Consider the following 24,544-nt stretch of genomic DNA (forward strand, 5'->3'; position numbering starts at 1 on the left):
CAAAGACTACACATGGACAGACCCAGGGCTCCAACTGCAAATGTAGCAGAGGATCGCCTTGTTGGGCACCAAAGGAAGGAGAAGCCCTTGGTCCTGCCAAGGTTGAACCCCCAGTGTAGGGGAATGTCAGTGCGGGGAGGTGGAAGGGGTAGATGGATGGGTGGGGGAACACCCTCATAGAAACAGGGGAAGGGGGAAGGAGATAGGGGGCTTATGGACAGGAAACCAGGAAAGGGATAACATTTGAAATGTAAATAAAAAATCCAATAAAAAAAAGATATGACTGTTATAGAATAAGCAGACTAAATAACCAGAATGATAATAAAAATGTAACACCAGAAAAAGAAGGAAAACAAGGAAAGAAGGGTAGGAGGGATGGATAGGAGAGTTGTGAAGACAGGAAGCTGGGGCTAGTTTGGAAAGTGGGGGCTGGTAGAGTAGAAAGTAGGGGTGAATGTGGCCACAGGATACCATATGCAAGCACGAGATTGTCCAAAACGAACAAATGAAAATGTAAAACATGTCAGGGGGAAATTTCAGTTAAGAAAGGTAGGTCCCAAGATGGACAGGGCTGCCCTCGGCCTGAGGGAGAAGATGTTATCGTCCACAGTTTCTTGCGTCCTGGGTCAGTTCAGGAAGGAAATTGTGCAAACAGCTATGCAGGCAAGCTAAATGTCAGGGCAAAGCTTCAGCCTGCAAGCTCCAGGGACAAAGTGGGGCCAGGAGAGAACTGTGATAGCCTTCTGCCCTGCTTCTTCTTCCCAAGAGCAGAAGACTGGATCTTGACTTGGGGATAAGGGAAGCTATGGACATAGATTTCATATACCTGCTTTGCCTGGGTGAGTCTCCAAGGCTGTGACAGTTGCTTGACTATGTGAGAAAAAGTCCCAGTGGGGGGTGACTATGGAAATGCACAAATGAGTGTTTGTATGGATGTGAGAGGCAGGGGTGAGGTGGGGGTAGGGCAGGGGCGTCTCAAGTACATCAGGACCAGCGTCTCACCTGAAAGACCCTGTTTACCGCAAGAAGTGCAAGCCCCATGGAGTCTCTGCATCTCCTTTCTGGGCCCCAGAGTCTTGTTTAGTCACGCACTAGATTAGAAAGCTGTTGAGGCATAGGACCTGCCAATCACAGAGCTAATGGTGTGATGCAGATTCTCCCAGCCATCCGAGTCCTTGAGTCAATTTCAACACCCTAGGTTTGAACGTAACCTAGTGGACCTGGCCTCAGTGCCTGAAGAGGAAGGTGGAATCCTTGGCTTGGTTATATTACATAGCAGCTCCCCTTTAAGAGACCTCTAGTTCCTCCCTGGAGTAAGGTTAGGGATAAGGTGTGTGGGGTGAGGTGACAATCAAAATGCTGCATCTGCCCTGTTCCTTCCTCTTTTTCTACTCACAGCCTTCCCCTCCACCACCCCCAGGCCAGCGCTCTCCTCTCTGTTATACCTTACAGAGAGAGTCTCCATCCACAGTACCGCCAAACCTCCGGCGGCCGTAGGACACAGGGTAAACAGCTCCTCCAGGAAATATCCTGATACACACTCTGTTGGTTCAAAATAAAGGAAAGTGATTTTCTGTGTTACACAAGCTCCAGAGATCAAGGCATAGATGGGAGGGAGATCCTGCTCCGTGCCTTTCTTGTTGTAGCTTTTGTAGCTTCTGGTGGCAACTGGCAATGTGTTCGGGGGCATTGCTTCTTGTTGTATTGTTTTACAGTTTTTTGGGTTTTTTTTTTTAAGATTTATTTATTTTATGTATGTGAGTACATTGTAGCTCTCCTCAGACACACCAGAAGAGAGCATCGGATCCCATCACAGATGGTCGTGAGCCACCATGTGGTTGCTGGGAACTGAACTCAGGACCTCTGGAAGAACAGTCAGTGTTCTTAACCGCTGAGCCATCTCTCCAGTCCCTGTTTCACAGTTCTAAATTATATTTTTAAAGACAGGGTGTCTTAGTAAGGGCTTCTGTTGCACTGAAGAGACATCATGACCATGGCAACTCTTACAAAGAAAAGGATTTTATTAGAATTAGCTTATAAGGGCTGGAGACTTGCTTGGTCCTGTGCTGACCGCTGCTGTGGCGTCACAAAACTTCCCACGAGAGAGGGTAAAAATATCCAAGGTACATTGATTTTTAAACAGTTACTGAGGTGAGAGTCTCAGAACATTAAACCAGCCACTTGAAAGTCTACACAGCAGGGACAGTTGGTATATTCACAGTATTGTGCAACCAGCACCTCATTTCTAGTTCCAAGATATTGCCATCACCCCCACAGAAACACTTTGCTCATTAAGCTCCCCACACCTCCTGCTCCTGGCATCTACTAACAAGCTTTCTGTCTCTGGATTTGCATATTCTGTATAAGGTATGAAACAAAATGACACAATGTCTAATCCTTGGTTCCTTGCTTTTTAGTTAGCATGGTTTTTTTTTTTCCAGTTCATCCTCTTCCCTGTACCTCCCAAGGGCAAAGATCACAACACTAATTAATGCCCACTCTATATGAAGACTGGGGTGAATCTAGTGTTTTGTGCATGCCAGGTGAACACTCTACCAACTGACTTAGAACCCCAGTCCCGGATCAATGTCTGTCCTGATTGGTGTTAATTGCAAATATGACATGGCCTAGAGTCACCTGAGAGGAAAGCTCCCCTAAGGAATTACCTAGGTCATCTTGGGCATGTCTGTGGGGGATTGTCTTGATTATTAATTTATACAGGAGGGCCTAGTCCACTGTAGATGGCACCATCCCTAGTCAGGTAGGCCTTGGATATATAAAAAAGCCAGCTTAAGTATGAACCTGGGTGTGATGGTTTGCATATGCTCAGTATATGCTCAGCCCTGAGAGTGGTACTATTAGGAGGTGTGGCCTTGTTGGAGTAGGTGTGTCACTGTGGGTATGGGCTTAGGACCCTCACCCTAGCTGACTGAAAGTCAGACTTTCACTAGCAGCCTTCAGATGAAGATATAGAACTCTCAGCTCTGCCTGTACCATGCCTGCCTAGATGTTGCCAATCTCCTGCCTTGATGATAATGAACTGAACCTCTGAACCTGTAAGCCAGCCCCAATTAAATGTTACCCTTTATAAGACTTGCCTTGGTCATGGTGTCTGTTCACAGCAGTAAAACCCTAACTAAGACACAGGGTGAGTGAGCCAGCAAGCAGTCCCTCCATGGTTTCTGCCTCTAAGTTCCTGCCCTGTTTTCCCTCAGTGACAGATTGTAAGCTAAATAAACCCTTTCTTTTCCAAACTGCTTTTGATGGGAGTCTTTTTGACCACAGAAACAGAACAAAACTGGAACAGATTAGAACTTAAACAAATAGCTATCATTCCAGATAGGACACTGATATGAGGTCAAAGAAATGATTCTGTTACAGATGGTCTGTCTGGACCAGGTATTTCCAGGTTTGGGATGTTTTGTTCAAATAACTGGAGGCATATAAACAAAAGGTAAAGTAGCGAGGGGTTTTATTCAGAAGTAAAGAGAAAACAGCTCAGATACACTGCAAGAGCACAGCAGGCTACTTGACCTAGAGGGCTCAAGAACCCGTGATCACCTCCTGGACCTTTTTCCTTTGTTGTGGGTCTAGAAGGAGGAGCTGGTAGATGGCTTTTTGGATCTGATTGATCATCTTGGATATGTAAGCCTTTGTTCGCTGTGCATGTCTTTACCCATGATGCATCTGATTTTAGTCATGCATTGGGATAATATTACTATTATTGTTAATTAGCAATTAATATTGCTAAGTTACAGGAATTTCCCCCTAAACACTTATGGGAAGGACATGTTTTGACTTACTTTATATGCACCCCAAACCTCTTCAGCCTGATTGACCTATTTCCTTTAGTTTCAAGAAAAGCTTTAGGATGTTTTGGGCCACAAAAGAAAAGTTACCAAGCAATTGTTAGGCGATGACCTAATGCTGTTTTGTAGCCAGGTGTACGTTTGTACATGGCAGAGGTCCCAGGTTGATACATTTATTGTATGGAAAACCGTGTGCACATTACTCTAGTCCAGTGGCATCCTGGGCTGCTCAACTGTCTCTACAATTTCCTACCTGAATTCCACCCAACTCTATCTTGGTAAACCAGTTAGTTTTACTGAGAGGATAAGAGATTACTTACAAGAACTGGGCTAGCAGAGTCAGCCACATCATGAAAAAGATGACTCCAGCATAAGGCACAACTCCTAAAAGCTGCATCTCGGGGTTGGGGATTTAGCTCAGTGGTAGAGCGCTTGCCTAGCAAGCGCAAGGCCCTGGGTTTGGTCCCCAGCTCCAAAAAAAAAAAAAAAGAAAAAAAGAAAAAAAGAAAAAAAGAAAAGAAAAAAAAAAGCTGCATCTCGTGAACTGTCTGCAAATTCTACAGACTGGAGAGTTTCTTCTCACAGCAGTGGTTACTGCCTTTCTTTTATATATGTATATGTATATGTATATGTATTTATGTATACAGTGTTCTGCCTGCATGTATGCCTGCAGGCCACAAGAAGACATCAGATCTCATTACAGATGGTTGTGAGCCACTATGTGGTTGTTGGGAATTGAACTCAGGTCCTCTGGAAGAGCAGTCAGTGCTCTTAACCACTGAGCCATCCCTCCAGCCCCGGTTACTGCCTTTCTAACCACCACCACCACCACCACCACCACCACCATCACCACCACCACCACCACCACCACCACCACCACCACCACCACCACCACCACCACCACCACCACCACCGTGTGGGGATTGGGGAGGTGTCTTGTGAATATCCTGAGCTGGGAAAACTTCTGGAACCTTGCCGGTTTTGTTTACTCCCCGAGCCTTGTGAGTTCCATTCACTCCTCCAGTTTTATACTCTCTTGCTTCTAAGCCAGGAGGTAGGGTTTCAAGTCAGGGGAAACAGGTACTGAGCAGTGTCTTACTGAGGTTTCTCTTCCAGGGCTGTGCCTGTGTTATGGAGATGAGGACGAGAACGGTGAGTTTCCGTCCACGTGACCTTCAAGTGTTCCGGTTCCCATTCGCCACTGTCCTGTCCGTGACCTTCTACTTCTGTAGCAGCTGTAAAATGTTATTGCTCTGAAGGGAAAGGTATCCGGGCAGTCGGGAGCCAAGGAACACCACAAGGTCACACTGCACAACAAACTTCACACTAGAGATTTATTGGGACAGACACAAGAGGGTGACTGCCTCTGCTCAGGTGAGGAGCATCAGAAAGCTGAGTAGAATAGACTTTATACAGGGTTTCTTGGGGGACCGAGTTTTCCAGGGTGGGGATTGGTGGGATTTCAAGTCCTGAATTTGAGACGAACTGAGACAAAGCAACTTTAGGGAGAAAGGGTTTGTTTTGGCTTTCCGTTTGAAATTGCAGCCCATCCTGGTGGGGAAGTCACAGCCACAGGAGCTTGAGGAAACTCATCTCATTCCATCAACAGTCAAGTATTAGAGAATGGTCAGATGAGATGGTTCACCGACAACCTTGAACCCACAAAGTAGAAAGAATCAACTCTCAAAAGTTGTCCTCTGACATCCATATACACATTGTAGCACGCATGCATGTCATACAAACGCGCCCCCCCCACACACACACACACTAAAATGTTTATTTTATGTATATGAGTATTTTGGTACACATTTGTGCAGTACCAAAAGAAGCCAGTAGAGGGCATTAGGTCACCTGGAACTGAAGTTACTACAGGCAGTTGGGAACTGCTATTTTTGGTCCTCGCCAAGAGCAGTCAATGCTCTCAAACTTGATCCGTCTCTCCATCCCTAATATTAAACAACAGCAACAACAACAAGAAGAACAAAATAAGTTAAATATTTTAATCATGTATATGCATGTGTGTTTGTGTGCATAAATGCAGGTGCTTTTGTAAACCAGAGGTGTCAGATGCCCTGGAGCTGGAGTTATAGGTGATTAAGAGACACTTGACATGGGTCCTCTGGAATATTCTTAGCTATAAAGCCATTTCTCCAGCCTTAAGGATATTTTAAGAATGAGAAAGCAATAAATCCTTGTGATCAGATCTCTTTCTCCTTCAAAATATTCTTGCATTTATTAATGTACATGGGTTTGTGAGATGTGAACATGTCACAGCATGTATATGGAGGTCAGAGGATTTTTGAGTCAGTTTTCTCCTGTCAAAATGTGAGTTTAGGGGATCAAACTCAGATTATCAGGCTTCGCCGTGAACACTTTTATCAGCTGAGCTCTCCTACTAACCCTCTTCATTTTATGCAATTGAAGGCCACAGCCTAGAGAATGTTTCCACCCATAGTGGATGGATCTTTCCAACTCAATTAAACTAGTCAAGATATTCCCCCACGGGCAAAAAGCCTGTCTCCGTGTTGATTATAGATTTCATTAAAGCTCTAATTGAGATTAACCATCACACTTTTAACCCTCACAATTCTAGAAGGGGTTTACTGTGATGAAGAGTCAATTAACTCTGAATTCTTTTCAGAGGAACTTCCCAGGCCTTCCATCAGTGCCTGGCCCAGCTCTGTGGTCAAGTGCAGGAGTAACGTCACTCTCCGATGCGGGACTCATTTCCAGAATGTTACAGTCACTCTGGGGAGGTTGCACAACTCTCAGTACCAGCAACAGAAGAAGTCACCGGGAAAGGAAGCTGAGTTCCACCTCACTAACCTGCAGCCTGAAGACGCCGGGGGCTATTTCTGTACTTACAGAACAGCAGCCTCCCACACGTGGTCAGGACAGAGTCAGCACTTACAGTTGGTGGTCACAGGTGAGCAGAGCACCCTCAAACCTGCTCCTTGTATGTTTTAAAATTACAGTTATCTGCTTATCATGCGTGTACGTGCGTACACATGCATGCCACAAGCATGTGTGAAGAGGTCAGAGGAAAATGTGTGGTACTTGGTTCTCTCCTTCACTGTGTGGGTCTGGGGATCAAACTCAGGTTGTTATACTTAACAGCAAACACCTTCACCCATTGAGCCTTGAAGTTTTAAAAATCTTTTTGATGTTGGTCCTCACCACCTGCCGTGTGTGAGGCAGGGTCTCCCTTTTGTGTTGTTGCCTCGTACTCCAGGCTGACTGACAGCCTTCAGGGGTTCATCAGTCTCCGCCTCCCACCTCACAGTAGGAGTACTGGGATTACAAAACTCATTTCTTTTATTTTTAGTTGTTTTATTTATTTATATTCCAAATGTTACTCCCTCTCTAGCCACCCCCCAAGAGTTCTTCACCCCTCCCTTTTTGCCTCTGAGAGAGTGCTCCCCCCCCACCCTCTCCCAGTTCCTCCCACGTCCCACTTTCCTGGGGCTTCAAGTTGCTACAAGATTAGGTACATCCTCTCCCACAATCCTCTGCTACATATGTGCTGTGGGCCACAGACCAGCGCCTGTATGCTCTTTGGTTGGTGGTTCAGTCTCTGGGAGTGCCCAGTGGTCCAGGTTAGTTGACACTGTTGGTCTTCCTATGGGGTTGCAAACCCCTTTAGTTCCTTCAGTCCTTCCCCTAATTCTCCCATAGGGGTCCCCGTACTCAGTCTAATGGTTGGCTGTGAGAATCTGCATCTGTTTCAGTCAGGTGCTGGTAGGGCCTCTCAGGGGATAGCCATGCTAGGCTCCTGTCTTCTGCCATCCTCCTGATTGAATTTATCCTGATATCCAGCAGTTTCTGCCCTCTGGCTGAATGAGATGAGTCTTTGTGGAACTCGGGTTCTTAATACTTAGTCCTTTATCCACTAAGTCATCTCCCAGCCTTACTTCTTGAATTTTATAATAATAACAAATATAATTATGTTTTTATGTTTATATTATTATATAAACATATATTTGTAACTAATCGTATTTATATCTTCATATTCTTAGTTTTATAATTAGAATTGTTATAATTAATAAATAGATATAATTGATTATATTTATAACTGAAAAAGAAGAAGAAGAAGAAGAAGAAGAAGAAGAAGAAGAAGAAGAAGAAGAAGAAGAAGAAGAAGAAGAAGACGACAACGACGACGACAAAGTTGGTGTTAGCCAGGATGTCTTTTAACCCACTATGTAGTCAAGAATGGCCTTGAACTCCTGATGCTCTTGTTTTTGCCTTCTGCTGGGATTATAGATGTTCCCAATACCTTGTCCCCTCTTTTAATTAAATTTTTATTATTGTACATTTCTTCTACACAGTGATAGGGTTAATGACATTTTCCTCCAAGTATATAATTGTTTGGCTTTATCGGCCCCTTACTACCTCTGCCCCAATATACACCCTCTTCCCAAATGGTCAGTTTAGTTTCATTTGTGGACACGTTCCATATTCTGTAATAGGACTTGGCTGGAGACTCCAGGAAGCAATAAAGGTGCAAAGTCCCCTCAGCAGGGACTGGAGAAGTGGGAGCTGAGTGTGGAGAATGAGGGTCTGTCTGATGATTCCAAACAGGCCTTGATGCTGTTACCATAGATGAATGTCTCAGCAAAGTGAATTAGAAAATCTGATGTACAGTAAGGTCAGTAGATCAGGAGAGGAATATATGATGTGCCAGAGGACACAGAAGAAACAGAAACTTATCACTGGAGTTTTAGAGCTAAATACAAACACTAGAAGTTCTAATGGCCGTGAGTTAAAATCTATTATGGCTATAACATGTGACTGATTTCTAGGTGATGAGCACGTGATTGGAGCACCAGTGGTTACAGGACTCAGGAAGAGGACAGTCAGAAGTGAAACCTCAAAAAGGAAATCATAGGTGGTGAAAGTTCACGATTAGCAGGCCATAGCAGTGTGGCAAATAATCACAAATTTGGAAGCTCAAAACATCTATGTTTTTTTAGACAGGATCTCAGGTAGATCAGGCTGGCCTCAAACTCCTAATATAATCAAGGATAACCTTGATCTTCTAATCCTTCTGCCTCCACCTCTCAAGAGCGGAGATCACAGGTATGGACTACCTCATCCAGATAAGTGGTGCTGGGGGATCAAACCCAGGGCTTGGTGCACAGCAGGCAATTAATCAGCAACTGAACAACATACTTAGCCCCAATGGACATCCATTTATTTGTCTTACAGTTTGTGTGGGCCCAGAGGGCAAATGCAGTCTAGTTGAGATTTCAGCTTTGAGTTGTACAAGGCTGCAATCCAGTTTTCATTCAGGGCTGAGTTTTCATGTGGAAGCTGGATTGGTATAGACTCTTCTTTTTGGTGCTTATTTGGTGACGGTTCTTCAATAATAGCATACTGTCATTGGGATGACACTCCAATGTTCTGCTGTATTTTCGTACTTGTTGGTAAGAAGCAAGGTCTGACCATCTGCTCTCAAAGACGGAGTGTACACAGCTGATTACCAGAAGGAGCTGAGGCTCTTGAGGCTACTTGGAGTCTGTCCATCACAGTTTGGGGGGAACAAGAAACATTCAACCAAAATTACATCTGAAGATGAGCCTTTGGGAGAGAGAACAGGAAAGGCCACTTATCACAGAGTGTTCTGGAATAGAGAAATGATGTAGAAAGGAGGACAGGAAAGAGAAAGAGTAGAATAGAAGATGTTGGAAGATGACCTAGAGCTTAGGCCCTTTCCTAGTTTCATTCCTATTGCTGTGATAATCCCTGACCAAAACAAAACAAAACAAGCAAACAACAACAAAACCCAACAGTTTAGGGAAGAGCTTACTTGGCTTATAACTTTAGATTACAGCCCATCCTTAAAGGAAATCAAGGCAGGAAGTTAAGACAGCTAGTCACAGCCCCAGCCAAGAACTCAATTCCACAGTCAAGAGCAGAGAGAGAATGAACGCACACAAGGCTACTGCTCAGTTCATTTTCTCTACTCTTATACAATTCAGGACCCAAATGTAGGGAATGGTACCACCCACTTTAGGCTGGCTTGATCTTCCCATATCAGTGACCATAAAAGTCTATCTCCCACCCCGTGCTCACAGGCCAACATGGCCTAGAGCATTGGTTCTCAACCTTCCTAGTGCACCGACCCTTTAAAACAGTCCCTCATGTTATGATGACCTCCCAACCATAAAATTATTTTTGTCGCTACTTCATAACCATAATTTTGCTACTGTTAGGAATTGTATTGTAAATATGTTTCAAGGTAGATGTTTGCCAAAGTGGTCTGGACCCACGGTTTGAGAACTGCTGTTCTAGCCAGCCCTTCATTTCTCTCTTCCCAGGTTATCCTACACGGTGTCAAATGCCAATTAAAACTAATCATCACAGGTGTTTAAACTGACTATGGACTTTGTCCAACAGAAAAGGACTCCACTGGTAGCACTGGAACATGAAAATGGAGTGATTTGTTTATATGTGAAGAAATAAAGTTTCATAGTTTCATAGATATGAGAAACAAAGTTATAAAAACAAGGTTTTGAGAAATACATCTGGTGGTCAGGATGCCTATGACAAACTTTTGACCTTTCTGAGAGATACATCTGATGTCATGATGTCCAGTGATATGAAATAAGTTTTGGTGATCAAGATTCTGACTAAGCTAATTAAGACAAAACAAAGAAAAACAACTGTTCTCAGAAAGACCCCCCTACCCCTCCCTGTGGTAAATTCCAAGAACAACTGCAAGATGTCATCCTGACCCTGCCTGACCACCCAGTTCACCCCCTCCCTCTAAGGGACATGCCAACTTAGCCCTTTCCCAGTGATTCACCAAGGCCAGGTGTAGGACTTGATGAGGAAAGTGACCAACTGAGCCAAGAACAGCCCCTTGAGCAAGTCAGCCAATACTTGACCAGATCCTTTGTCCTGTGTACCACCAATGAGAATAGGCCAGCTAACTCTGTTGCTGAAGTTTGCCCTCTGCAACGAATAAAAGTTGTGTCCTTTTTGGGTTCAGGGTTGCCTCTCCCTTCATGGATGAGCAACCCCATGTATGTGGATTAAAAACCTTGTATCCTCATGCTATTGCAGCGGTCACTTTGTCAATCTGTGCTCTGTGGGTTGTGCTCCTGAGGTAAGGCCACTATGGGGTCTTACAACATATGTCTTAAGGGTTCAGGATTTTGGCAAGTAGATTTGGAGGGGACACAAGACAATATTAGTTACTGTGTTTTAGAGAGTGGAGTGCTTTCTCTTTTACTTAAAATCTACTTAATTGACAAAGATTGTACTCTAGATGCACACTGTGTAATGATTATTACAAATGGAATGCATCCCTCAACACCCATACTGTGCATCAGACTCCCACAAACTGATCGCATTATGAATGAACATGTCCCATCTTTCTGTACTGTACATTCTGGAGAGTGATCTCTGATAGTTGTGTTTTCTGTCTTGAATGAGTGAGTTTATTAAATAATAAATAAGGAGAAGAAGAGGGCAATGAGGAAGATGGAGGGAGGGAAGGGGGATGGGAGGGGGTGGAGAATATTGGATACTCAAAAACATGGTGATGCTGTCTTTAATCACAACATTCAGAGGCAGGTGGATCTTTGTAAGTTTCAGGCCAGCTAGGGGTACATGGTAAGACTCTGTCTCAAAAAAAAATAAATAAATAAATAAACTCGATATAAAACCTGATACCAAAACATTCAGTGATAAGCCTAGAAGAGGAGAGGTTGGGCCATAAGTACAAATGAATTATAACTTTCTCACTGCCCCACCCCTTGACCCTGCTTCAGCTGATCAAACCCCTTGTCCAAAAGATCCCACCGCTTCCAAAGCAGTGCCACCCGTTTGGTAACTGGGCTTTCTGGCTCTTGGCTTTTGTTTTGTTTTTCTTTTTAGAGGCAGGGTTTCACTACACACTCGAGGCTAGCCTGGAACTATATAGCGAGACTGGGCGTGAACTCAAAATCCTCCCACTTGTGACTGGAATGCTGGGATGCTGGACATGTGCCGCTGCACATGGAGCCTCTTAGCCATTCTGTTCAACTGTATCAGTGCATTTGGGAGAAGCTACAGATTCTGTGACCTGGTTTTTAATAAACGATCATGTTTATGGCTGGGTGTGAGATGCTTCCTTGGAACTTGCCACGTGTGAGACTCTGCTCAGCCTTCCAGCTCTTCTGACATGTGCTCTCAGGGTCATCTCTTGACGCAGCCACCATTGCTGTCTCCACCATGCAGATGGACTGGGAGGAGGTGGATGCCCCAGACCATCAGACAGCAAACTCATCTTCCTGACCACCTTCAGCTGCCTCTGCATCTCTCTTCTCTTTGTCTGCATCTTCTTTATCTACAGATGCACTCAGCAAGGTGAGTTAAGAGGAGTTATCCGTGCCTTGGAGGGAGAGGCAAGAGAAAGATTCGAATAAGATATGGATGTGGTGGTGCCCACCTTTAATCTCAGCACTGGGGAGGCAGAGGCAGGTGGATCTCTGAGTTTAAGGCAAGCCTGGTTCACACAATAAGTTCTTGGTCAGCCAAGGCTACATAGTGACACTCTCTCTCTCTCTCTCTCTCTCTCTCTCTCTCACACACACACACACACACACACACACACACACACACACAAACACACACACGAGTATACCTATAAATATGTATGTAAATATATGTACATTCTTCTAATTCTTCTTCCTGGTATGTTTTATAGGTTCATCACATGAAGAGCCCCCCAAGAGGTAGATGAATGCACAGTCCTTGGCAAGCCTCACACCCCCATTTCCTCAGCCCTACCTCCCTATAGCCTGTTTCTGCCTCCCTTCCCCCAGAGTCTTTACCCTCTCCCTCAAGCCTTTCTAACCTATAATTCCATGTTCCATTCATATCTTTCTTCTATCTCCCACTCCCCTTCCCTTCATCCCTCTCTCAAAACTAACTATTCTAATTTACCAAGGCAGGAGAAGGAGGAAGAGGAGGAGGAGGACGGAGAGGAGGAGGAGGAGAAAGAAGTTATAGGTAAGTGATAAGATACCAGAGAATCATGACATGATATGATGGCTGCCTGTAACTTCAGTTCCAGGGGATCTGATGATTTCTTCTGGCTTCCACAGACTGCTACATACACACACTCAGGCACATACACACACAAACATATATAATATTACACACACACACACACACACACACACTGAAATCTGAATATTTGGAGCCTTTGCAGCCCCACAGGTAGAGTGTTGTTGTAAAAATATAAAAAATAAAAAGTATTGTGGTCTTTTACCTCGCTGGGTCTGGCACGGCAGTGTCCCAAGGTATCTACTAGATATCGTGGTAGAAACACATCCCAGCCACGCACTTTCCTACACTCAACCCTCACATAAAAGAACATACAACACAATAATCTTTGACCCAATTGATAAGATATAATTGCCCACCTAAACATACAAAGCCCAGTACCATCCATCCCTTAGGAACATTGATAACAACCTGTAAATACACAGAGCAGAATCTTAACGTCACCTGCCATGGCTTCTCTCTCCTCTGTCCTGTCTCTTCTTCTCTGTCCTAGTCTCCTCCTCTTCCTTCAAACTTCTCTCCCGCTCATCCTTCCTTCTCCTCTAATGATAGGCCTCCTATCCTGTAGTAGAGGGAGAGGGGGTCGCTTTGTCTAATGCCAGCATGAGATAGGTAAGCTATCTCTGAGTTTATTATGTGTATGCTGTTAGCTAGAGGCCACAATTTGATTGTTTAAATGCATCATTGTAAGGTTTCTCTGGGCTTCTCTGTTTCAGTGACACTGAATGATCACACGTGTAAGCACGAACATGAAACCAGCTGTGGTGAGTGACATCTGGAATCCAACACTCAGGCTGAAGCAGAAGACTGAATTTGAATTTGAGGTCAACCTGAACTGCATAAAGAGAGCATATCCAACACACACACACACACACACACCACAAACACACACACACACAGATATACACAGAGACACAGACACATAGACAGAGTCACGGGTATACACACACAGAAACATACACCTACACAGAGAAACAGAGACACACATACATAATATACATAGATACATACATACCGAGATACAAGCTGACATATAGAGACACAGATACATACACAGACATATACAGAAACACACACATACACTTACACATAATTGATATACGCACACAGAGACGCATACACAGAGACACTGATACACACACACACACAGAGAGAAAGAGAGAGAGACATAGAGATGCTGATACACCCAGACAGACACATAGAGACACATGTACATACACACAATCTTTGCTCCCAAAGTTCTGTCGCTCTCGGGTTTGCAAGGCATTGTTTGAATATAGGAAGGCATGAAAGTGTGAACATTTGGATCATCTATATAAATATCCTTAGCTCATGATCAGATTTGGGATAATTTTCTCTTTGTATGATTTTTGGTGTTTGGGTTTTTTTTTTTTTTATCTTTGTTGCCTTTTCCTTTCTTGAGATAGGGTGTCACTATGTAGCCCCAGCTGGCCTGGAGTTGATCGAGTAGACTAGGCTGGCCTTGAACTCTCAGAGATCTACCTGCCAACTACTATGATTTTTTTAAAAAGGCATGTACTATTTTGCTTGACCCTATTTTAATTCTTTAATTTCAAAATAATTCAATCATAATGAAAAAGTAAATAATAAAAATTGAAATACATAGCCTGACATTGTCTAAACAGTGATATTTTGCTTCCTCCTCTTCCTCTTCCTCCTCTTCCTCCTCCTCCTCCTTCTTTCCTCCTTCTTCTTCCCCTTCTCTTCCTCCTTCTTCTACTCTTTTTAGTTTTAAAATTTTTTCTTTTTTTGCAGTATTGAGATTTGAACTCAGGGCTTCACATGTTAGGCAAGCACTCTCCCACTGAAATATATCCCCCCTCCACATCTACCCTTAATTTATTTTCCTTCTCCTCACTCTCCCAGGCACCCATAGGCAAACACTGTGTAAGGCAGTCTATACCTCTCCCATATTTGTTTGTTTTCTTTTTCTGTTTGAGACAGAGTCTCAAGCAGCCCAGGCTACTCTAAAACCAGCCTGAAGATAGCCTTGAACTTCTGATCTTCCTGCCTCCGTCTCCCAAGTGCTAGTACTATAGGCCTGGCTTCATTCCTGTGTATTTTTCCATACTTTTATTAAGTAGGCATAATTTTATTAAATAGTCAATGTATGGTAATATTTATGCTATTAAATACATGCATAAATACATACAAAGTCACTTTTTTTAACCTTTGCAGTATTTGGTACATTCGAAACTTTAAGGCGCTTTTAAATTTATTATTATTACTCTTATTTCATGTGTGTGAGTGGGTACATACCTGTGGAGGTCAGAGGATAACTTGTAGAAGTTGGTGCTCTCTCCTTCCACCGTGTGGGTTCCAAGGATCAAAACTTAGTAATCAGGCTTGTCTGCAAGCACTTTTATCCACTGAGCCATTTCCTGGCTCCATCTGAAATGATTTTGCTGTTGTTGTTTTCAAGATAAAGTTTGCTCTGTGTAAGTCTGACTATTGTAGAATTCTCTCTGTAAACCAGGCTGCCTTCAAACTCAGAGATCCCCCTGCCTCTACCTCCCGAGTGCTGGGATTAAAGTGGTAGCCACCAGGTCAGCCTTGGTATTGCTTTAATCTAAGCTGTAGATTCGAGTTTGGGTCTGAGTAGGAGTTCTGATGTTTCTATATGTTAACTTATATTTTAGGTGTACCCTCCTTGACAATTAGCTTAGTTTAGCCTTTTGGATAGAAGTGACAAAAGGAAACATCAAAGTAAAAAACCTTGAAGGAAGGAAGGAAGGAAAAAAGGAAGGAAGGTAGGTTATGTAAGCAAACTGAAGTAAAAACTGAGCTGTAGAAACATCCTCAGATGCCTACATCCACATAATGAAAACCATTTCAGCTTCCCTTCCTTTGCCTCTCATCTCCATTTCTATTTTTGTGTTATTATTATTCAGACCAGCTGTTCCTGTGAGTCTATGACTGATAATGACAATTCCAGGCTTACAGACTCACAGACTTTTAGCCAAGGAGAAAGGGGAGGGGTTGGGGGATCTTATTTCCTGGATCTGTTAGGGGAAAAAAAATTATTGACTCCCTTCAGAAGAGGCTAGAAAACTAACTCATTGAAGTGTTGAATATGGGAGTTTAAAAAAAAATCAAACATTGAGATTCAGCTGGTAGAGTGCTTGCCTAGCATACCCAAGCCTTGGATTCCATCTCCAATACCACATACACTGAATGTGGTTGTGCAAAGCTGTCATCTCAGCACTCAGGACATGGGGAAAGGGGGATCCGCAAGTTCAGGGTCATCTCTGGTTTCTTACTGAGTTCCAAGCCAACATGGGGCACATGGCATTGCACTGCAAAAGGAGAGAGGCTGGAGATGTAGCTCTGCAGTTAAGAGTGCAGAGAACTTGGACTCCCAGCACTTACATTGGTAGGGTCCGGTTCCAGGTGCTAGGATGCCCTCTTCCGGTCTCTTTGGACAACTTAACTGATGGGCACACACAAACACACCTGCATACACAGAACAATACTTTTTAAATAAAGCATAAAACCAATCATTTATTGCCTGCTTTATTTTTTAGCTTATAACCAGTGCTAAACAATAGTTATAAGAAAAACTGTTATCTGATTACATTACATTAATGAATTCTTAAGAACATAGTCCACGGGCTGGAGAGATGGCTCAGTGGTTAAGAGCCCCCGACTGCTCTTCCAGAGGTCATGAGTTCAATTCCCAGCAACCACATGGTGGCTCACAACCATCTGTAAAGAGATCCGATGCCCTCTTCTGGTGTGTCTGAAGACAGCTACAGTGTACTTACATATAATAAATAAATAAATCTTTAAAAAAAAATTAAAAAAAAAATTTTAAAGAACATAGTCCAAATCCTACCTCTGACTAGAGCAAGCCCACATCATCAAGAATAATAACAGATGCCCTGTTTCAGTGTCTACCTTTCCGAAACATCAACGTGGGATTTGAGGCTTGGGAAGATCCAGAGGAAAAGTGGAAGGAATATGAGGTAGTCATCATTCTCACTTTCACAGTGATGAATGAAAGACCCAAAAGTTTTCATAATCAAAAATATTTCTATGTCCACAGGGCAGTGGTGGCACACTCCTTTAATCCCAACACTCTGGAGGCAGAGGCAGGCAGATCTCTGAGTTCAAGGCAGCTTGGTCTACAGAGTGAGTTCCAGAACAGCCAAGGCTACACAGAGAAACCCTGTCTTCAAAAAAAAAAATTATCTTTCCAAAATCATGAAGACTCTGATCTAAATCCCAGCTTTGTGAAGTCCTAGAGCCTTAGAAGACAGACGTTTTTCTGAAAAGGAGCAAGCAAGAGTAATTTCAGCTTTGTGGCTATAATATTTCAGCATCCATAACGGATATAAAAACAAGCACGGGTGACTATATTCAAATAAAGCTTTATATACCAAAAGGAGTAGAGAGCCATAGTTTGCCAGCTCTCATTCTAGGCAAATGCACTGTGTGAGTCTGAAAGGATTACCAGAATTAGAGAGACAGAATGATGTGTCCTAGGATATCAAGAAAGACTTCTTTTGGGGTTGGGGATTTAGCTCAGTGGTAGAGCGCTTGCCTAGGAAGCGCAAGGCCCTGGGTTCGGTCCCCAGCTCCAAAAAAAAGAACCAAAAAAAAAAAAAAAAAAAAAAAAAGAAAGAAAGACTTCTTTTGTGAACCTCAAGGTGGGATGGCTTCTCAGGACCTTCTCATATTTGATAAACTGGGGCTCATCTATTTAATGGTGGGTGTGGTATGTCCCGTAAGAAGGCTAAAGCCCACGATGCTTCGGAAAGAGACTGAGCAAGCTCTGCAACTTGGTTTTGCTCATGCTTTCCCCTTTGCGGACTGAGTCATTGCCACTTTAAATGCGGAGATGGAAGCCAAATGAACGTGCTGTCCTATGCACAGACCCACAGGAACTGCTCCACACAGTCAACACGGGCAAGCCTACGGCCTTATACAGAGCCACTCGCATATCAGAACCATAGAGCAAAACTACAGTCACACAAGCACAGGACATACATGTACACACACACACACACACACACACACACCCCTTATTGCCTATATTCCCCAACTCAAGGGTTCTGAAATCAGAGGTAATGATTTTTAGCTCAGTCTGAATGCCTAGGCTGTAAGCCCTAGACCATCCCCCTCTCCATGCCTGTACCTGATTACAGTCTAGGGCATGAAAGACAAGGAGAGAATATTTCATGTCATCCGGATTGCTATAGCACAGCACTATAGACTGCAAGACTTATAAATAACAGATGCTCATATTCTGGAGGCTGCAGTCCAAAATGGAGGTCTGACAGATCCATTGTCTGCTGAGGGCTCAGTTGCTTCATAAATGGCTTCTTTGTGCTGATACTTTTTTAATGGGGGTGGAGCAGGGCCCATGGGACGCCTTATAATGTAAAAGGTGTCAAAGGTGCTTACCGCCAAGCCTAATGAGTTATATCCTCAGGAAGTACAGGTTAAAAGAAGAAAACTTTTACTTCCGCAACTTGTCCTCTGAGCTTCACATGTGCAGTTACAGGCACACACTCATATGCATGTGCACGCACACACGAATAAACAAACAAGCAAACAAATGTCATTTTAAAACAATATAAGTGAACCAGTGAGACTGAAGAGACGGCTCAGTGGTTAAGAGCACTTGCTCTTGCAGACAGAAGACCAGGACTTGGTTTCTAACACCCACATCTGAGGGCTCATAACTGTCTGTAACTCAAGCTCCAGTTCTGATGTCCTATTCCGGCCTCCATGCATACCTACACTCACGTGCGTGCACGCGCACAAACACACACACATGAAACATAAACAGAAAATATTCATAATCAAAAATATTTCTATGTCCACAGGGCAGTGGTGGCACACTCCTTTAATCCCAACACTCTGGAGGCAGAGGCAGGCAGATCTCTGACTGAGTTCAAGGCAGCTTGGTCTACAGAGTGAGTTCCAGAACAGCCAAGGCTACACAGAGAAACCCTGTCTTAAAAAAAATTATCTTTCCAAAATTGTGTGTGTGTGTGTGTGTGTGTGTGTGTGTGTGTGTGTACAGGTCTTGTACATTCTTTTTGTCAATTTTATCTCTAAGTAACTTTAGATGTTTTTATTTCTAAGTGCTAGTATAAATGGCATTCATTTGGACATTTCAATTATTTCTTCAAGGGATAGAGCATACGAATCAGTCACTGTCATTAGGGTTACTTACAGGAGTGTGGATGAGAGGTAATTACAACAGAATGGACAGTTTACCAGAGGCTATGGTGGGATAACATTATTGTGCACCATGTAAAGGTTGTCTTTGTATTCAAAGATTTCTGATTTCTGTGCTAACAGAGTTTTGAATGCAGATCGGACTTGGATACTCTTACTGTTCATATGGCTGCACCACATCTTGTAAACACTCCCTCCAACAGCTTCTAATTGGTTTAATAAAAAGCTAAACAGCCAATAGAGGGTAGTCAGAACTTTCGGGGAGAGAGAGGATTCTGGGAAAGTGTCAGGTGCTGGAGGATTCATCAGCCAGACTCAGAGGAAGAAGTAGGTGCCAGTACCCAGAACATAGATTAATATAAATGGGTCAATTTAAGGTATAAGATCTAGTTGGGAACAAGCATAAACAAAGGACTTAAGCATTTATAATGAATAAAGTATCCATGTCATTATCTAGGAGCTGGCAAGCCAATAAAGTCATGCTATGAGGCTACAGTATTGAAGAAAATGTCTATGGGCAACAGTCAGCTCCCTGGAGAGCCTCAGGGAGAGCTGTTCAGCTCTCCCTACTTTGTAGATCTTGGGAATTAAACACAGGTTGTCAGGCTTGGCAGCAGACACTGAACCTGCTGATACACACACACACACACACACACACACACACACACACACACACATACACACAGATGAGATCTGGAACTCATGACAATCCTCTTGCCTCAGCTTCCCAAAGCTGAGACTACAGAGACGAGCTAGCACCCCTGGCTTCACACCTGTGTCCTTGCAATGTGAAAGAGGTAGCCAGACTCTGGGGCCTCTGATAAGGGTGCTGATCCCATTGCTTCCCAGGGGTCCCATCTCATGCTGGGAATTACATTTGCTGTGATAAAACACCATGACTAAAAACAACGCGGGGGGAAGGGTTTGTTTTGTCTTATTCCTCTGTGTTACAGTCCATCACTGGGGGAAATCAGGTCAGGATTCCAAGCAGGAACCTGGAGGCAGGAGTTGATGCAAGGACCACTAAGGAATGCTACTTACTCTCTTGCTCAGCACGGTTTCTTTCTTTCATTTTTAAAAAAAGATTTATTTACTTTATGCATGAGAGTACACTGTGGCTGTCTTCAGACACACCAGAAGAGGGCATCAGATCCCACTACAGATGGTTGTGAGCCACCATGTGGTTGCTGGGAATTGAACTCAGGACCTCCGGACGAGCATTCAGTGCTCTTAACCGCTGAGCCATTTCTCCAGCTCCCCCCACCACCTTTTTTTAAAGATTTATTTACTTTATGCATGTGAGTACACTGATATTTTCTTATAGACCTCAGGACTACCTGTGCAGGGTGGCACCATCCCACATCAACTATCAGTCAAGGAAATGCCCTACAAACATGCTCACAGGCCAGTCTGATGGAGACAATTCATTCCTCTACTGAAGTTTTCCCTTCCCAGGTGATTCCAACCTGCATTAAGCTGACAAAACGCATACATTTGGGATGCAGTACCCTCATGGCCCATGCATGAGTTTCAGAAATATGGCTCTTAAAGGAACCTCTTCCATCCATCCAGGCCTCTCTTCTTACCAGCCTCCCTGTGACAGAGGGCCCAAGTTTCCACAAGGGTAGCAGGTGGTGAGGGAAGAGCATCCGTAGTCCTCTCCTTACAGTCAGTCATGCTCTTTAAAACTTGGGAGCCCTCAGAACCATCTGTCCCCGCCATGTGGAGGAAGCTGGTCTTTAACAAGAAATAAGAAAGATGATTCAAAACATCCAGGAACCGGGGGTGAGTGGTGATGCCTTCAGCTTCGTTTTCGTGATTCTAATTGCTTCCAAACTCAGCATCCCTCTGTTCTCTGAAGCTCCCTCAGTCTATTAATCTCTCTGTCTCTTTATCTCTGTCTCTTTATCGCTGTCTCTATATCTCTGTTTCTCTCTGTCTGTCTCTGTCTCTGTCTCTGTCTCTCTCTCTCTGCGTGTGCACGCATGTGTGTGCTTAGGTGCACATGTGGGTGAGGGTGCTTGTGCAAGTAGAGAAGTCAACCTTGGGTGTTGTCCCTCAGGGGTCATCAACTTTGTTTTTTTGAAACAGCATCTCTCACTTGGCCTGGAGCTTATTGTTTAGGCAAGGCTTGTTGACCAATAAGCCTCAGGCATCTTCCTGTCTGCACTTCTGCAACACTGGGTGTGTTAGGGTTTTGCTGCAATGAACAGACACCATGACCAAGGCAACTCTTATAAGGACAGCATTTAATTGGGGCTGGCTTACAGGTTCAGAGGTCCATTATCATCAAGGCAGGAGCATAGCAGCATCTAGGCAGGCATGGCACTAGAGATGGAGCTGAAAGTCCTACATCTTGTTCTGAAGAGAACCAAGAGAAGACTGGCATCCTTAGGTAGCTAGGAGGAAGCTCTCAAAGCCCTCAACCACAGTGACACACTTCCTCCAACAAGGCCACACCTCCAAATAGTGCCACACCCTGGGCCAAGCATATTCAAACCACCACACTGGTATTACATGATATGTTATCATCATGTCTAGTTTTTCCTCCTGCATTCTGGGGGAAAAATCAGGTCCTGAAGCTGAAAATATGGCCCAGTGATAAAGAGTATCTGTTATTCTTGCTGAAGACTCCAGTTTGATTCTTAGCACCTACATGTTGGTTCAAGTACTGTCTGTACTCTCAGTATCAGGATCCCCAATACACTTTCTGACCTTCTTGGGCACTAAGCATACATGTGCATGTGGTGTACATTCATATATGTAGGTAAGGTACTCTTACACATACGATAAAGTATTTTTAAAAATTATAAAGACTTAAAAAAAATTGCCAGGCCCTCCTTGTGTTACTGATTGAGCTGCCTTGCTCACCCCAGTCTATATTCTTGACTGAAACAAAAAGAGAAAGAAAGGTCCTTGCAAATCCATGTTTACTGTAATACAAGCCACAACGGCCAAAGCATGGAATCAGTCTAGTTGTCCATCTAGATGAACAATGGATAAAGAAAATCTGGTATATACCCAAAAGAGAATTCTGTATCTTTCAGGAAAATGAACTGGGGATCACCGTGTTAAGTGAAATTAAACAGACTCTCACAGCCAAGTCTCAGTTATTTTCTCTCAAATGTGGAATCAGGAGGTAAGAGGAGGACACAGAGTTAGAGGGAGGATGACTAGGGATAGAAAAGGAGGGCACTGGCGTATGCTGGCTTCTAGCTTGCTGACAAAGTGCAAGCCCTTCAGTAAAGGGGAGACCCTGCCTTAAAGTAGTTAGCGGTGTTCTACTTCCCTTTCCTTTTTTATATACAGTTTATGTCTTAGTCAGGGTTTTTATTCCTGCACAAAACATCATAATCAAGAAGTAAGTTGGGGAGGAAAGGGTTTATTCAGCTTACACTTCCACATTGCTGTTCATCACCAAAGGAAGTCAGGACAGGAACTCACACATGGTAGGAACTTGGAGGCAGAAGAAGATGCAGAAGCCATGGAGGATGCTGCTTACTGGCTTGCTATGCTTGTTCAAAGTGCTCTTCGTGAGATTTAACCAGAGAACGAAGTCTACGATGGGTGTCTCTGAGGCTTCTTTTGTCAGAGAATAGTCTCTCGGCCACATACTAAAATTATTCTTCTCTGAAACCTCTAGAACAGTTCACAGTTCAAATGACCCCCAGAAACAAAGTCTGCCTTATTCCTACTAAGATGGCCCATTAAGCCCCACTTAAAGCATTCTACTACTTTCTAAATCCAAAATCCTAAAAATCCTTATTTCTTCCAAACAAAAGCATGGTCAGGCCTATTACAACAATATCCCAACACCAACTTCCATCTTCGGGTTTTACTGCTGTGAACAGACACCGTGACCAAGACAACTCTTATAAGAACAACATTTAATTGGGGCTGCTTACGGGTGCAGAGGTTCAGTCCATTATCATCAAAGTGGGAACATGGCAGCATCTAAGCAGGCATGGTGCAGTTGGAGCTGAGAGTTCTACATCTTCATCTGAAAGCTGCTAGCAGAACACTAGCTTCTGGGCAGCTAGGATGGGGGTCTTATAGCCCACACCCAGTGTCACACCTACTCCAACAAGGCCACACCTTCCAATAGTGCTACTCTCTAGGCCAAGCATATGCAAACCATAACAATTTATTTATTTTTATTTTATGTACATAGTGTTTGATCTGTATCTCAGATCCCTGGAACAGGAGTTAAAAACAGTTGTGAGCTGCCATGTGGGTGCTGGGAATTGAACTGGGGTCCTCTTTAAGAGCAACCAGTGCTCTTAACTGTGAGCCATCTCCCCAGCATCCGTCTACTTCCCTTTCTGCTGCTGTAATACAATGTGCTGGCTAAAAGCAACTTGGCTTACACTTCTGGATCACAGTCCATCACTGAGGGAAGTGAAGACAAAAGTTCAAGGCAGGAACCTGAAGGCAGGCGTGTTTGATTTGATGCAATCAAGGAATTCACTCTGCAGCCAAGGAAGTAAAGCAAAAATCATGGATGGTTCCTCTTGCCAGCTCACCAGCCGACCAGTTTTCACTTAGCCAGCTTTCTCATACAGCACAGGCTCATCTTGCCTAGAGAGGGTGCCACCTAGAGTGGGCCAGGTGAACCTACATTGATTAGCACAAGACACGTCCTTGTGGAAATGCCCAAGGGCCGATAAGGTCTAGGCAGTCCCTCAATTGAGATATTCTTTTCAGATGGCTCTAGACTGTGTTAAGGTGACAGTTAAAACTAATTGGGACCAAAGTGACAAAGGAAGCCACCTGATACCCTCTTCTGACCTCTGCACATGCACATAGGTGAGTTCACCTGCACACACATATATACACACCCACACACAAGTACATGCACAAATGTATGCATGCACATGCATACAATAGGCATGCACGCACACGCACACACACACACACACACACACACACAAATCTATCTTACATATATAAAAAAATAATGTTAAGAGAAGAAAGAAAGACATATGAGGCCACAGTGGGAAGGCTGCCATCTGCCAGCCAAGGACAGCAGCTTTTGTAATTTCATTGCTCTTGAACAACAACAAAAACTTCCTTGGAGAACTAGTGACATTTGATCCCCAACTTTCAGCCTCCAGACTGTGAGAAAAATGAATTTGTCCTGTTTTGTTTTATCATCTGCTCTATCCCCGAGGGACATACTGGAGAAGAAGCTGAGAATTATTATGGGACTAAAACTCTTTTGTTTGCAGTTTTGGATAAAAGGTTGGGCTGAGTGAAGATGGATAATTTCCTTTCTCATTGTGATCTCCAACGAGGTTCCTGTTAGTGGTGAGGCCAGCTGTCCCTGACTTCACAAGAATGTTCTATGGGGGGTGAGGGCTGAGGGGCTCTCAATATGTTGGCATCTGTGTTCTTAAAAGAGTAGGGAAGGATTTCTCATGACGCATAGCAGTTGTGGCTGCCTGCACACACACACACACACACACACA

General features: G+C 43.7%; 1 protein-coding gene across 4 annotated transcripts; it reads left to right on the forward strand.

Annotated features, from left to right (window-relative positions):
- The first annotated feature begins 300 nt into the window (after positions 1-300).
- On the forward strand, positions 301-17,384 carry Vstm1 (V-set and transmembrane domain containing 1). Of its 4 annotated transcripts, XM_002728681.7 has the most exons (7): positions 563-839; positions 4,926-4,961; positions 6,451-6,735; positions 12,036-12,164; positions 12,505-12,532; positions 12,748-12,809; positions 13,583-17,384. In XM_002728681.7, exons 1-7 carry the CDS (start codon positions 806-808, stop codon positions 13,636-13,638), a joined length of 630 nt encoding a protein of 209 aa, XP_002728727.3. In that variant the 5' UTR covers positions 563-805; the 3' UTR covers positions 13,639-17,384. The 4 variants fall into 4 exon arrangements, 2 of the variants coding, with proteins under 2 accessions (XP_038956366.1, XP_002728727.3); XR_010062962.1 differs by lacking the exon at positions 13,583-17,384 and having other exon boundaries at positions 301-839; positions 11,992-12,164; XR_005498367.2 differs by lacking the exons at positions 12,748-12,809; positions 13,583-17,384 and having other exon boundaries at positions 302-839; positions 11,992-12,164; positions 12,505-12,741.
- Positions 17,385-24,544: the final 7,160 nt, after the last annotated feature.

This window comes from Rattus norvegicus, chromosome 1 (genome assembly GCF_036323735.1).
Source record: "Rattus norvegicus strain BN/NHsdMcwi chromosome 1, GRCr8, whole genome shotgun sequence".
NCBI lineage: Eukaryota > Metazoa > Chordata > Mammalia > Rodentia > Muridae > Rattus > Rattus norvegicus.